The sequence below is a fragment of the Neurospora crassa genome, linkage group V (genome assembly GCF_000182925.2).
Source record: "Neurospora crassa OR74A linkage group V, whole genome shotgun sequence".
NCBI classification, from domain to species: Eukaryota; Fungi; Ascomycota; class Sordariomycetes; order Sordariales; family Sordariaceae; genus Neurospora; species Neurospora crassa.
In genome coordinates this window covers 115,670-131,047 of record NC_026505.1, presented here as the reverse complement: position 1 = coordinate 131,047, position 15,378 = coordinate 115,670, and the positions used below count along the sequence as shown (strand labels likewise).

The window sequence follows — 15,378 nt, the reverse complement described above, 5'->3', positions numbered from 1 at the left end:
AGGATAGGTTGTGATACCGTTCTTATTATGTGGTCCTAACAGTGGGCGGCTATCACCATAATCACAAGTAAGCCGAGAGTAAAGCGTGCATACAGAAAAGATCGTAATGACAGTCACTTGTCGTTGGGTGCATATGTGGTTCATTGACTGCCTACATGTTTGTACTTTCATTCAGTCTGGCTAGCTAGGTGCTCTGTTCTACTTCCGGCCTAATTACTAGAGGTACTAGAGGTACTAGAGGTACAGCCACCTGGCATTGACCAGACTATGATGTACTGCTTGCCCTTCTGGGCATTTCTATCCACGTCTTTGACCATTTCATGACTTCCTTTTACTGACCCAAAGCCAGTGTCCTTCGGTTTCAGAAACACCTGAACTCCTGCTCAATGTGCCATTCCATGTCTGGGTATCCTCCATCAAAACCAGAAGCCAAAGAGTATCTAGCTATAAGAGAAAGCAAGGGTAAAGAATCCCCCTGGTGGCGGGTATATAATTCGTACATGCAAACCGTTATACAGAACCTCCTACTTCCTCTTTGTTATCATTTCCACCTCCTTCGAAATCTCCCTTGAGATTGTGTGTCACGGAGACTCATTTGGCTCAGAAATTCTTGACCATCCTCCTTTGAACGAGCTCGTTCAAAGTTTTCTTGCTCGTCCTTCGCCGATGTGCACTTCTTTTGTGCAACTCATTGTTTTCAACGACACCTGCATCGACAACTCTTTCTTGATTCCATCCTTCCTTTCACCAACACTTCCCCACTCCCTAATTTTGAGCCGCTTTCACCACCCCTTTCTTGGGATTGACATCAATGCACGTCTGATCCTCCCCAAACGACCTCTTGGGGTGGATGTTCTTGACGAGACACTGAGAGTCAGGAGGGATTTCCCACTCATCGATCCAGCTCTTGTATGCCTTGAACTCTTTGCCTCCAACGATCTGCCACTTGATGCCATCGCCTGCTAGTACCTTGCACTTCAGAATTTGGTTTCTGGACGACTGGATGATTCTCGTGTCCGTGCCCTTAAGAGAGAACATTTGGCCCGGGGTGTTCTCAGGGATGCTAAATATTCCTGATGGCCTCTGTGATGTTGTAGAGGCTTGCTTGGGTTGTTGTTGTTGTTGATGGGTTGCTCTGGGCTTGTCGTGGATGGCAAGATTCGAAAATAAGACTGGTTTTGATGGTAGGGGGTGAGTGATGGACTGAGTAGACCGGGGTACTGAGGTTTGTGAGAGCATACGGGTCGACGGTACGGTACTCGGCTTACTTGCCAGAGTGGTACTCTCCCGCATGGTGTTCCCAATTGCATATGAGTTGGTAGCGGTGATTTCGTCAATGTAAGTAGGTCGCACTGCCCCTTTCGGCTGCTGAAAGCCCACAAACCGATAGTACGCATTGCAACAGAAGTATCCATCCACTCGCTCTAAGATAGCCGGACATGAAACAAGATGTCGAGGCAAGTAAACACATTCTGGGAATGCCAGACGACAACTTGGGCACTGTCCATATTTGTGGTTGGGGTCAGCTTCACATGAGAGTTGACGGCACCAGGCTTTAGGTTGCATTCCAAACATAGGTACACACGGGCTAACCAGCGAGGCGTCTCCACCAAGGTACCAGATAACTGCTGTGAGTTGATGAAGACTGAGGGTATTGAAGACACTGAGTTGGCGCCGCCAGTAACCAGGAATATCTCGGCGCCTAGGCAGTTTGAGTAGCTCGGTGATTGCTTCATCATCAGGACGGGGCGTAGGGGTCCTGGCAAATTGGGTGATGTAGGCCCAGATATCCGAGCTCACAGATCGCTGAGACTGCTCCGACATGCTAGGTCTGATTTCAGGGAACTGGCGGTTCATCGTCTGCCGTGTGCTCCCATTGTGATCATGTACCGGCCTGGCGGGGTCCTTGGAAAGAACGGGGTTGTCTTGGAAGGAGTCCTCTTGAGTGTCTGCCTCGTTGCCACCCGAGCTTTGCGTTTCCTTCTGTGCCTCGACATTATGGGGGTCTGACTTCGTCGTCGAAAAAGCCACCGGAGTAATAATCTGAAGAACATTTGCTGACGAGGACTGAGCCATGTGGGATCTTGGTGTCGTCCTACCAACCCTCACCAGTGCTTCTAACGCTTGTTCTTTGGTGTTCTGAATTTCGTCATTCGGTGATTGCTTGCGATAATAGCTGTTGGCGCAAATTCTGTGCTTCAGTCTCTTGGCAAGAGGCACGGAGTCGAGAAGGTGTCGCGGCAAGAAAACGCATTTTGGAAATGCATACTTGACGAACACGCGATCCTGAAATCCAGAACCATCTCGCTGCAATGACGCGGCGTACTCAGCTGCTTGTTCGCTATGGGCACACCCCATCACGCTACATGGGCTTGTGACAGCCTCAGTTCCTCCAAGATACAGGATTACCGACGTGTATGTCTTCAGATCGTGCTTCGTGAAGGCTGCGAGCCTGAACTTCCATGCTTCTGGAAGGTCTCGGCGTTTCTGAAGAGTCAGCAGCTCGGTAATTGCAGCATCATCTGGAATTTGTGTGCCAGGCTGAAGGAACTCCAGCATATACTTCCAGATCTCTGGGCAGTCTGAGTTGGCTCCGCGAATTGACATATCAGGAATGTTATTGGTGGGCTGTGCGCTGGGCTGATCTGAGATGGGTTGTTGTGTACTACCAGAGTGCTGCTGGGTAATGCCTCCATTGAGACCAGGCATTTTGCGGGGTAAAAATTCGAGGGGATCAACGTCAAAGGGGTTGAAATCGTCGTCATCCATAAGATCATTCCTACTGTCTTGCCCCCTGGTAGTAGATCTTGCGCCCTCAATCTCAGTCCTTGCTTTTCCCCTTTGAGACATCGCATCATTGAAGGTTTTGTTCTTGACTGGAGTGCCCGGCAGAATGGGCTTCACGTCCTCTTCGTCGCTACTAATATCGACAACCTCATGGACGGAGTTGCCGGTGGGACGGCCAACAAGTGCGGCACCGGGAGCTGTACGACGAATGGCCAGCAGTGCAGCAGAGGAAGCGCCGGGCGCCGAAAGAGGGCGAACTGCTATCGGGTTGGCAGCACTAGAGCGGGGTGTAGCAGGCGCCGTGACAGCCGAAGGTCTAGACATAGATGCTGTAGTGGGTGTTGTCTGGAAAGAGGTGACAGGAGATGGAGCGGCAGTGGAAGGGGCGGTAGAAGGGGCGGCAGGAGCTACTGCAGGCTGCGACATGTTGGGCAGCTTGACATCCTTGACAGCCATCGGGTTGACCTTGGATTCCCAGTTCTCCGGTGGCTGTCGAACATCATCACGTGTGCGCTCGCTGTCCGGCTCGAAGTAGCCCCTCTTGACCACAATAGAGCGAAACTTGCCGTCTTTATCTGGAGTCTTTCGCTCTCCGATGGCCCAGAAGAAACCGCGGTAAACTTCGTCGTATAAAAGCAATTTGCGATGCGCCCTCTGTTTGGGGTTGATGTTCAGCGGTCAGTGGGCCACTCATACTACAAGGCGGAGGAACAAACTGCATGAGATGTGCTACTTACCGAAAAGTGAGCTCCGAGCTGGGAAGGTTGTTGGAAGCATTTCCTACAACCTACGAGGGGGCACTCCCATGGATGTGAATTGTTGAAGTTGATTTGGTAGTTGGTCGGAAACATTGCACCACTACCCGGTATAACCCTCGGGAAGCCGTACATCTGTCCCTTCCATTCGTCGTACCTCCTATGACCATCATAGGGGCCGATCAACACTGGAGGGCCGGGGTTGTTGGAGGCGGAAGCGGGTTTAGCAGTCGAGGCAGAGGCAGTGCTTTTCTTGTTCGGTCTGGCACCATCTCGTTCGCCCTCCCACTCCCGCTTCCTGTTGAACGAGGGCATTTTGCCGTTTGCGACCCCATGAAGCGAGGAAAGATTGAGTCGGCGGCGAAGTACTCTTCAGGAAGAGGAGTGACCAACGATTGGCATGAGTTGTGGATGATGTAGATGTGATGCCGCTTGAAGTGACGGGAGACCCTGCAAAGTGGCGGGTGATGGATAATCAAGTCCAGACTCGCTTGCGAAAGGAAGAAAGTGCAAGCCGTGAATTACGCGAAGTCCAAGAACGAGAAAGTCGCTTATTCGGTGTCTGAACCGGAAAGCATGTGGCACTGGGAGAAGGAACGGCCTCGCGCCCTGGCGGCCGGCACAGGCCGGAAAGTTGACACCCGGCTCCGGCACTTGCCATCACCTGGAGGTATCATTTGGCTCTTTTGAGGCCTGATCATGTTTCAGGTCCTTCGAATTGCTTTTGTATTTCAAGTCAAAGCCAACACGCATGTATCCAACTTCTAGGTACCCTCCTCTCAACGCCACCATGTGTACACAGAGTATCCAAAGACCAGAAAGAAAATCAAAAAAAAAAAAAAATCAAAAAAAATCATCACAATGGTCATATACTCAACAAATGAATAAGATTCGTAAAACAAAGTTTCATACATATGTTGTTCTACCTATACACCTTGTTTTCCTACCCACAGGTGGTCATTCGAAGCTTTCCAACACAGATTTAGACTTGACATTAACCACAGCAGTCTCTTTGGCTGCTGGAAAAAAGTTGGTGATCAAACAGTGACTATCCGTGCCGATTGTCCAAGTGCCCCCGGCGTCCACTCTCCGCGTGATAGACACGCCATCATCTCCAACCATCTTCATCCATACGCTACCTGCCCAGACCGTACACTCTAGGGTTTGTCTTTTCGATGCCTGGAGGAGCTGGGACTCGTTACCCTTGAAGCCGATGGGTTGTGTGGAACCATTGGCAAGGTTGAAAACGGTCGTTCTCTGCGACTTTTCTGGGCCACTTTGCTGCGGAGATCTGGAAGGAGCTGTGGATGTATCCTGCACCGTGAGGTTAGACAGAGAAGCTGCCGCAGAAGATACTGGAGTAACTTGGGCCTGTCTAGTAGATGAGTGTTGTTCTTCTCCGCCAAGGCTCTTTTTCTGGCGCCCAGCCTCTCGTTTCGTCTTCGTCCCCGTTGTTATTTCCCTCACATCACCAAGCCGCTTGTTTGCTTCTACAATGGGATTGACAGGAGAACTTCCTACCCCCGACATATTTCCCCCGTGTTCCTTCACAACGAGTCGTGAAGTTGATTGTTGTGCCGAACTTCGGGGGGTAAGTGTATCACCAACCATGGTCGCAGGTTGCAAAGGAGGGCATGCAGGTAGCAAGGCTTGCGATGGCGATGGCTGCACGGCATTATTGCCAGTGTTGCTTGTCGATGTGGCAGTACTCAGCGTGTTGCCTTGGGCATTCGTGCTAGATTCGTTACCAGCAGACTTCTCGGTAGAGGTATACCGCATAACCTCCACGCACGCTGGATCCCGTGCCGCCTTGAATTTGTCATCGGGAACCGTGTTTACCCAATGCGGCGGCTTTTTCCAGCTCCTGTGGTATGCGTTGCAGCACAAATGATGACCCAACCGCTCAGTAACTGATTTTGAGACGCGAAGATGAGTTGGAAGGAAAACGCATTTGGGAAATGGGTATCGGTGGTCAATGGAGTTCCCATAGTAAAAGTTGATCTTCCAGAAGACGTGTGCCTCTGCATGAACGCTACAACCCATCCAACTGCAGGGGCTACTTGGTGCTTCGTCACCACCAATATAGAGGATCAATCCAGTGAGTGTATTGAGTTGGAAATCCACAAACTTGGACAGTCGTCCTTGCCATGTTCTTGGAAGATTGCGGCGCCTTGGGAGTGCAAGGAGCTCAGTGATGGCCGAATCATCAGGAACCGGCATATCAGTCTTGGTAAGCGTCATGAGATACTGCCAAATTGCTGATTTGCTGGGATCGAACGGTTGCTTAGAGTCGGCAACGACGATCGGTGCAGTATCGGTACCTTTTTCCAGCTGTTGTGTGTCGTTATTGCGGGGAGCGGGCAGGTCGGAGGGTTCAAAGTCGAAGGGGTCAGAATCGTCGTCATCTTCACTGCTGGATGTAGATGAGGTGTCCTCGAAATGCTGTGTATCCACTTTCTGTTTAGCGTTGGAAGAGACGTCCTTCGGCTGGCGCTTGTCGACTTCCCGGCCAGTCTTAGAGGAAATTTTCTTACGGCGCTGCGCACCGGCTTCCTGCTCCCAACTTGCAAAGAGTTTCCTATGATGCTGGGCACCGCCCAGCTCCTGGGGATTGTTCACTTCAAACCTGGCGCCATGGTAATTTCTTCGTATTCGGTTGGCAGTGCCAGTGCTCTTGTTCTCACCTCTTGCTTGCTCCCGTTTTGCTGAGGCATGTGGGCCAGTGTTCCGCACTGAAGTATCGTTGACGGTTGGTTTGACACCCTCATCATTGCTACTGATGTCGATGACCTTGCGAGATGATAATCGGGATGCTTGGGCGAGAGTGATGGGTGCTGAAGTAGAAGAATTGATGGCCCGAGCAGTAGTAGACGCGAGAGGGGCAGTTGCGGTGTCAGCTGCAGAAGTGTCCGGGGTTTGTCGATCATCTTGTCTTTTTGGAGCGCGAAATCCTCTGCCGACAACAATCGGGCGAAGCTTGCCGTCCTCGTCTGGCTTAGTTCTGATGCCTTGAAAGTGAAAGAAACCGCGCTCTTCTTCATCGTAGAGCTTCCAGCCGCGATGAGCTTTCTGTAAGGGACAATGGTTAGTGGACGAGGTTCGCACAACAGAAGGCAACAGGAACGATGGCGAGAGCGATAAATGCAGAAGCAGCCAGCGCAAAGCGCAACCCAAAGGAGAGAAGAAGAGGGTGGTACTGACCGAAAAGTGACGCCCAAGATTACTGCACTGGTTGAAAGACTTCCTACAGTCAACGAGAGGACAGAGCCACGGAGCGGGGTGCTTGAGAAAGAGTTTGTAATTCGTCGGGAAATAGGCACCACCTCCAGTTAAGGCCCTATAGACACCGTCTCCTATGGTCTTGGTGTGAGCAGCTCACTCGAAGGAAACTTGACCAAGTGGGAGAAAAGCACATGGTAGCAACTTACCTATATCACCCTTGAACTCGTCATACCTCCTTGATCCATCCGCCAGACTGGTCAGCGCTGGAGGGTCGCACTCTCCAGAAGAGGCTGGGGTCGAGGACACAGCAGGTGCTCCATGCGATCTCCTTTTGTGAGGTCGGGCAGCATCTTCCGGCTCTCCCTCGCTTGGCCGCTTTCTGTTCATATCTGCACCTGCAGGAGGCATCCTAAGAGAAGGGATGATGTGAGCGAGGATAAGAAGAGATAGTATGGCAGTAGCAATGGCTAGGGATTAGCGAAACAAGGAAGCAATGATGAAGGCTAGGTCTCGCTTGATGTCGTATGGAGAAGCGAGTAGTGGGACTCGCACCTGTGCCGGGACTGGAAAGGAAAATTGAAGGCCACGACTCCCGCAAAAGAAATATTCGACGCCTGAAACTTTCGTGGGCTGATGGAGGGGAAAATTGCCCTGACGGCCGGCACGGACTGGCAAGTTGAGAGCGTGTGGGTCACAGCTTAGTGACGGGATGACACAAGTCGAGGACAAGTGAAGGGAGAAACGAAGAGTTGATAGCGTCTGTTGTGGAAGTGGCGTCGTAATAATGAACCGAAGTTACCGAACACGGCCAGTTCAATACCGCTCGTTGGGTTGAGATTGGAATGATCGTTACACAGCCGCCAAAGTCTGATAGGCATTCCTCAATCTCGAAAGTGCCTAGAGGTTGGACATGAAGCTACAGCAAGAACGCATTCCGATGCGTGCAAGACTATTCCGAAGGTATGACGAACTGGACCCTGATGTGTTCGTTTTGTTTTTGCGAACACTCGCCATAATTTGCACGCATGAAAATGCGCGAGAACAAAAACAAACACCAAATGTTCATTCGTCCATGGAAGAATCGTGGGTATACGCAAGTGACAATGGGTAAAAAAAAAACTACTCCAAAGCATCAAAGGTGCAGAATATCCAAGAGAAAGTAACGCTGCCCCCGTACGGACTCTCCCCAACTACGCAACGCGATGTTCCCGCCATCGCCATCCATCTTTATCCTCGGCTTCTTGGAGCCTGGATTGGGTACACCGAGTAAGTAGCATTCGCAAGACACTTAGAAGGGGCCAAGAAAAAAGAAAACAAGATATCAAACACTGGACAAGTGCGAGAAGAACAAAGACAGAAAGGTAATGTTCAATAACAAATGATCTTGATTATTAATGATGCCAGCTCGGCATAGTGTAATGGACAAAAAAAACTGCTGGCCGCTTGTTCGCGTGTCCGGCACGACGAGACAAACCATGATCTGTAAACAGGTAGACTTCTACTTGAATACCAGCCACAGGCTGTGCAAACTTGTGTTCGACATCCGGTCAATCCATCATCGAACATGAAATGATCCTTCTCTTGACTGGCAACTCGCGATTCCTTCTTGCAAACACACCCACCTCCGTACAGTGATCCACCTCTTCGGACACTCCAACACATAGAACGCGGCATCAGCCTCGGTGCCCTTATTCTGTCGAAAACCACAGACACTTCTGCACATCTCCAACATTCTCAACATCCTTCACATCCGATCTCCTTCGGCCCCCTCACTCCTGCCATTGCTCATCCACACCCAAGCCAGTAACATGAACCTTCGCCTCTCCCGCCTCTCCCCCAAACTTGGTCACTTCACATGCCCATCCCTCCTTGACCACCCAGTGCGTGTCTTCGCCAGCAGTAAACGTCATTTCCTCCCGCGCCTGGCCTCTACCCCTGACAACCAGGAAGACATCTACCTTGCCCTTGGCCACGGAACAATTAAGCATCCTTCCACTTCCCTGGTCAACTCTCAAGACATGGCCAGCATCATTGCCATCCAGTTTCAGAACAGCGAAGTCGCCGCGGCCGAGACCGGAATGGTCAACAAGCTTGATACGCTTCTGCGGTTGAGATGCGAGGTACATGCTCGAGTGAGCAACCATGACATCAGAAGCGGCTTGGGAGGAGCGGTGGCCGCGAGGCGGGGAAGAGCGAAGTGGCAAAAAGCCGGTAAACTGCTCCCAAGGAGCGGGTTTATTAGGAGAGGAAGGGTTGGCGAGGCGGTACGAGGGGAGTTCGTCCTCGTACTCGGGTGAGGATGCCTTGCGCTTGGGAGATCTAGATGGCGTGACAGAAAGCGACGGGAGTCGGGCCTGGCGACGGAGGACGGAAGATTCGCTGTAGGGGCGGTTGTTGCCACGGCCTTTGGGTGTCTGAGGCACCTCCAGGCGACGGGGGAAGATTCGACCCGGAAATGGAACCTTTTTGCCGCGTCTGTAGTATGCATTGACGCATTGGTTGATGCCAATCCGCTCCACGACGGCCTCCGACATCATGATGTTGTCTGGGAGCATGATGCAGCGAGGAAAGGCGTACTCTCCATGGAATGCGTCGCTGCCTATGGCAAAATCAGATAGCGCGGATATAAGACCGTCGTTCCCTAAAGTGTCGCAACCTAGGCCGTTGCAGACTTTGCGGTCTCGGTCTTCGCCAACGAGGAAGTGCATGATTGCAGTGATAGTCTTGAGGCTGCAGTAGTTTTTCACCCAGCTCTTTTTGGAAAGACGCGCTTTCCAAGAAAAGGGGAGCTCACGAAGGAGAGGCAGCTTCATCAGCTCCTTGACACATGCGTCGTCGGGTATGGCGATAGGTTCTGGCGTCAAACTGTTGAGGTAAGTCCATGTGTCGGAGCCACGATCTTGGACGCTGTCGTCGTCATCACCGTCAATATGACTGTCCGAACGTTGTTGCTCTCTCTGCTGAGCATTGTTTTCGTTGTCGGTGTGCTCGCTTTCTTCAGAGTCACTGTCGGTGTCCCGTGTGCCACCGGCACTGTCCGGGTCATCGTTATCCGAGTTGCTTTCTTGCTGTGACCTATGGCTGGATTTGTGGGTTAGCTAATCTCGTTATAACCAGCAAAGAGGACTTGTAAAAACCCACTCATCGCTCTCATGGTCGAGAATAATGTACGATGTCTCCTTTGGGCGGGCATCCTCGTCGTCAGAATACTCCTGCTTGAAAAACAATCCAGGAGTGGCAGTGCGGACGGCAACGGTGGCGGCAGAGGAATTGTCAGTGGCCGGACGCTTAGGCGGCGACGGAGAGGGGAGAGGAACGGGCGACGGTGGATTGTCACTTCGGTAGCCGACGTAGGGTGGGCGGTTTCCGGCATTGCCAATCTTGCGAAAGTTGCCATCTCGCAAGTCGTGAAGAATGTCGCCGTTGTGGTCGGTCTGGGTGTAGGGAGGTTAGCAAAGAGGAGGAGAATGAAAAGGCGAGGGTTGGCTGAGAGATGTGGCCGAGGATGGGGGGGAAAGACACGAGATACTCACAGTAAAATGCTCACCCAAGTCTCTGAGCAGCCTGAAGGCTCGATTGCATCCAATGACGGGGCAATGCCATTTCATGTTGGGACGTCCTGGTCTAGGAGCATAGTTTTCTGGGAACAAGGCGCCATGGCCATGGTGGGCGTGCTTGTTCGGACCATTGGCTAGATGGGCAACGAGCGTGGTGTTAGTATGGCTCAAAACTTGATGCTGAATTAATGAAGAGAATGGGCAACGAGTACCTTTATAGAGAGAATATCTGCGACCATCACCGCCTCGGATACGGTCATACTCCATCTCATTCCTCCGCGGCGACGGCATCTCTCTGTTGTGTTTGCGCCAAGTCGGACGATCGGTGCAATTGAACAAACACAATAAGTGGATTGAATTGAAGCAAATGATGATCCGCTGAATGGAGCAAACAACGGTTAAAGTCAAGTCGTCGTGCGAAGGTTGTCCGGTCCCGAAATTCGCAACGAGACGAGAAGGAAGAGGGCGAAAGGTGGGAGGGAATTTATGGTGGGACGTTGACCCCACCGCGAATTTCAAGAATTGTGCGTATTGAAGGGATTATTTGTCACTTGTGTAAGGTGAGAACGAGGTGATGTTGGTGTTGAGAATCCGTTCAGATTTCGACGAGGGGCCGCTTCTCGTTGCTTTGCCCCGAACTTCCTCCCACTTCCACTTTGGTCCGTCTGTCGAGGCAGGAGCATGTGGGGCCGCCCATTCCACCCTCCCTCGCCGCACCGAATATTGAAGACCTAACATTGGGGAGCAAGCCTGTCATAAACATTGTAGCTGAGGGATATCAGCCACCGACCGATGGATAACTTGCAGAATCCTCAAGCTCTGAATGTGCACGACGAAGAGATCGGACAACCTGATGTAGGTATCATCAAAGGCAACATGATAACAAGAAAGGAGGTTTGATGCACACATGTGGACGTGGACGAAGAGAACTTGAATTGGCAACCAACAAATATTGAACGAAACGTGGATATATGGAACAAGAGAAACCATCAATGCCAAAGACGCCGCTGGGAGCAAGAAAGAGGTAGAAAGAATCACGAAGCACGGCGTCTAAACCTCAATCCATCTTGATCACCAGATAAAACATGCAACACCAAACCCACAAAATGCAACAAAAACCCAGGTTCTCGCATAACAAACACCACATCATCCCATCCTTTCTTCCCTACCGCAAAAGCGGCGTTTCTTCAGACGGTCCATTGCCACCCTCCTGGCCCCTTTCTCCATCGCGCTCACCGTCACTCCCTCTCCTCGAGCCGGTTCCTCCCACCGCGACAGCAATAACAGCCGCTCTCGGTCCGAACCTCCGTCCAATCCAATCCACACCCACAGCACTTTCCCTCCAGATCCACCCCACACACACTCCCGCTCCCGGGCCCGCCAACACCGTGACCACCAGCATCACCAACGCCGTCTGCCATCCAGCCTCGATAAACGCCCAGTACAACACCGTCAGCCCGACAAAGACCATGTTGACCATGATGAACCGTGTCGTAGCAAGCGTCATTTCCTTCCGATCGTCGTGCGGGTGGGTGAAGAGTGTGACAATCAGGTAGATGTGCGAGGCCAGCGACAAGAGGATAGGCGCAGCGTAGGTCAAAACCAGTGGGAGAAGAGAGGTCTCGAGGTGGAAGGGTCTAGGCCAAGTTGGGTGGTCTCTGAACACATGGAGAAGCGCGGTGCGCACACCTTGGTGGAGGAAGGACACCCAGACAGGGAAGAAGAGCCAAACGAGAATGGGGACGGTGGTTTTGTCCGACGGGAGCAGGAGGATGAGCAGCGAGGGGAGGATGTAGCCGATTGCGATTGACACAGGGATGGAAATCGACTCGGCGAGAGTGGACAAGTGGCGCGGGGCGCCGAGGATGAGCTCGGGTTCGGCGGCTTCTTCACCCTCGGAGGTGGTGGTGCCCTGGCGACGGGCTAGAATGACAAGCTTTGTGCGGTGAAAGAAGGCGGGAATGATGACGATCTCCCAGACTAGGGCACCGCCAACGAGGTCAAAGATGAGCCAAGTGGCGGTGGGGAAGGCGAGGAAGAAGGCGGATTGATTGCAGATACGAGAGGACTCGACCGTGGTGATGGTCAGCAGACCGGCGACATAGCTGAGGATGACAGACATGATGCCTTTGGAGCGGACCGGGGAAAGGAGGGCCTCTTGGAAGAAAGATACGAGAAAGCAGACGAGAGGACCAAACAGGGGAACGCGAGAGAGCCATCCGATGCGGGCGTGGGAATGACATTGCGAGTAGAGCATGTACAGGTCCGTGTCGGAGTGGGTGAAAAGACTGAGGGCAGTCGCGATGGCCAAGAGGATGGGGGGAATAAGAATCAACTCGAGGTTGAGGTGATGGATTGGCGGAAGCGGACGGCTTGGAGGGTCCATGCTGGCGATGATGTCTGATGCCGTCTATGATGTCCTCATGGGTTGGTGATATTTTGTCGTGGCGGTTGGTACAAGTGTTTGGGGGAGATATGGTCTGTTTATCGTATTATGTACGGAATAAGACGCGTTCGTAAACAAAGGCCGTCAAGGGCTATTTTATTCCGAGCGTCAGTTCAATAATAACCATGAGGTAGTCCTGCCTGAATGTTGTCATGAGACCTGGTGATGCCGATTGTTGGGTTGTTGTTGAAAGTGGAATGCCGCCGGCATCTGGGGCCCCGCTTGGCGTCGTTTTCCCAAGTGGGACTGCGGGGTTGAACGTCATCACGTGGAGGACGCTAATGGTGTGCACGAGCCACATCTTCAGGTACGTACCCAGCCTCGCCAACCAACCGCGAATTCACAAGCACGTGAAGTGTTCCCTTCACCTCGAAATCATCATCGAAGCCTCCATCACCAGCTTCGAGGACGACAAGTCAGGATGTCGTTTTGTGTCATATCTAGGTACTCTTGATTATTCTTCAATTGTCATCTCTCAAACTTCAACTGCCATCTTTGACTCGGAATCTGCGACGTGATCCCCTCGTCTCCCAGAGCTACTCCGCTTTCCAACGGCATCAATAGCATGGCTGCCTCGATGTTCAATGCGCCAAGCTCCATGTTCTTCCTAGGTACTTTTGCGCAGGTTGTCACTTATGGGTTTACTTTAGGAACCGATGGGTCGGACATTCCTAGAGGTAATCACTGGCATGTGAACGGCCGGCAAACTATTGCCCAGCCGGCATCCAACCATCGGCCGAGCTGAGCCCGGCCCACGCCGGACCTCCGGAGTCCCATTTACTTCAACACCAAGACCTGCAGCTCAACCTGCATCACAACCTGCATCGTCCGCCACCCGACAACCGCCCAACACTGGCAAAAGCAGCAACGCACATACCATCCGTCTCCCAGAGTCCAGCAAGCGCTAGATAAGGACCCTGCCCTTACCCCTCTACCGGACGATTGGTACCAATGCTGCTCCAAAGAGCCGTGGCTCAGTTGGTAATGCTTTCAACTGTTGCCACCGGTTGGACAACCGACGTCTCGGCCACGAGTTCGAACCCTGTTCAGGGCTCTGGTTGGAAAAATTCTTTCGAGTTTTTCAGGTGCACGCTCCATATGGTTTCTGCAACTGAGTCTAATACATGGTGAGGGGGAAAGGGGACGCCCAAGTACACCACCATCATAGCATTGCGGATTCCAAGACTCCGGAAACGGCTACCCAGGACTTGCCCTAAAGGGAGACCACACGTTCCTATCCAGTCGTGGCAGGAGTCTTGGAGATCTCTGTGTTGTGGATAAAGCGACTTGCTCCCAAATATGGCCTGTTCGACTTGTCCTCCCAGAAATCACCATATTAGGCATTGCATTCGGTTAGTACGCCGCAGTACGAGGGGCTGGTCACCTCTCGACACCGCACGCAGGAAAGCTGGCATCTTTTTTACCTTTCGTTGTTTTTTTTTTGGCTCCAAATCCTCTTTTGCTCGACCATATTTTGATCATGTCCCGACATTTGCAGTTTCAATTCCAGTAATGGTAGGTTCGCAACTCTTCCCGTCTACTCGAACCTTCTTGTCCAATACTGACTAAGTATGATGCTGCGCACCAGAACCATCTCAGGAACTTTCTCGACCGATATCGGTTACTCTCCCTGACTCTTGTACTACCTAGTTTCTGCGTTTATCTCCGCACCGTCCGCGCGCCCTTCTCTGAGCATTGACACCAGTCCAGTGCCGGTCCCAAAAGCGTTGGCCTGTCCTCCTCTCCGCGAACCTTTGGCGTCTCCGAACGCGCGAACTTTCCCATCTTGCATTGACCTACCAACACTCACGACATGCCCTCCTACACAGCGCTGACACTCGGCTCCTTGCAACCCAGATCCAGTAGCGAATTTCCCAGTTCGTCAGTCCTAGCATCTCCCCTTATCCCCATCGCTTTTTCTGGCGACGACGGGATATCTGCCGATCACTCGGAAAACAAATAATAGGACCACGCACATTGTGGAATGTTAGACCATCGGCGAAATCTCCTTCGGGAGGCAAAGCATGGGTGACGGCCGCCCCCGCCGTGATAGCAAGAATCGCGAAAGCGGGAAGAAAACGGGCTGGGTTCCCATTTGCAACTCTTCGTGCGACGCCGAACATGAACAACCAGAAAGGAGCGGGAGTGGCAAGAGAAAACGGTACTTGTCTCTACAAATCGCTGGGTAGGACGGTAAAGTTACGAACCTTAGACGCGACTATGAACATCCCCATCTTGCTGGCTCCAAGTTGACCGACCGACGAAACCGGAGTCAGAAGCACCGTAAACGAGGGCGACGGCGGCCAGCGTAGAGGTAGGTACTATATCGGGAATTCTGGTCCCTCAAAACATTACTACAAAGAGGTAGAGGTAGATACTCAAACAACATGGAAATACCAAGTGGTCATCTCCCCCTCCTGTACCTGTGTCTCCCCGGGAATTGTTCCTGCATTAGCCTCTCTTTGTACTCAACGCCGACCTCGGCACTAGAAGGAGGACCAGGCTCGCGGTCCATATACGGTTGGTCCATAAAGGAACGTCGCGTGCCGACTCAAGCCGACGGCGTGGCACGGGTGTAGGTTGCAATGTGGCACTGGCTTGCCGTATCCGA

The 15,378-nt window shown here is 52.2% G+C and overlaps 4 protein-coding genes across 4 annotated transcripts; all 4 read right to left on the bottom strand.

Moving 5' to 3' along the window:
• Positions 1-765: 765 nt before the first annotated feature.
• NCU08853 (hypothetical protein) lies at positions 766-3,857 on the bottom strand (the record flags this gene model as incomplete). Its single annotated transcript, XM_955890.2, has 4 exons — positions 766-1,172; positions 1,269-1,365; positions 1,594-3,441; positions 3,579-3,857. 4 exons carry the CDS (start codon positions 3,855-3,857, stop codon positions 766-768), a joined length of 2,631 nt encoding a protein of 876 aa, XP_960983.2.
• A 642-nt stretch (positions 3,858-4,499) lies between these two features.
• On the bottom strand, positions 4,500-7,172 carry NCU16913 (hypothetical protein; the record flags this gene model as incomplete). The annotated part of the gene is made up of 3 exons (XM_011396495.1): positions 4,500-6,611; positions 6,744-6,895; positions 6,971-7,172. The coding sequence occupies 3 exons, from the start codon at positions 7,170-7,172 to the stop codon at positions 4,500-4,502; spliced, it is 2,466 nt and encodes an 821-aa protein (XP_011394797.1).
• Positions 7,173-8,533: 1,361 nt separating this feature from the next.
• On the bottom strand, positions 8,534-10,372 carry NCU16912 (hypothetical protein; the record flags this gene model as incomplete). Its single annotated transcript, XM_011396494.1, has 3 exons — positions 8,534-9,839; positions 9,906-10,198; positions 10,298-10,372. 3 exons carry the CDS (start codon positions 10,370-10,372, stop codon positions 8,534-8,536), a joined length of 1,674 nt encoding a protein of 557 aa, XP_011394796.1.
• Positions 10,373-11,215: 843 nt separating this feature from the next.
• On the bottom strand, positions 11,216-12,953 carry NCU08855 (hypothetical protein). The gene has a single exon (XM_955892.3). It carries the CDS (start codon positions 12,705-12,707, stop codon positions 11,487-11,489), a length of 1,221 nt encoding a protein of 406 aa, XP_960985.1. The 5' UTR covers positions 12,708-12,953; the 3' UTR covers positions 11,216-11,486.
• Positions 12,954-15,378: the final 2,425 nt, after the last annotated feature.

Coding starts and splice junctions, on each gene's coding strand:
- NCU08855 (XM_955892.3), bottom strand. CDS start 12,707: ATGGACCCTCCAAGCCGTCCGCTTCCGCCAATCCATCACCTCAACCTC.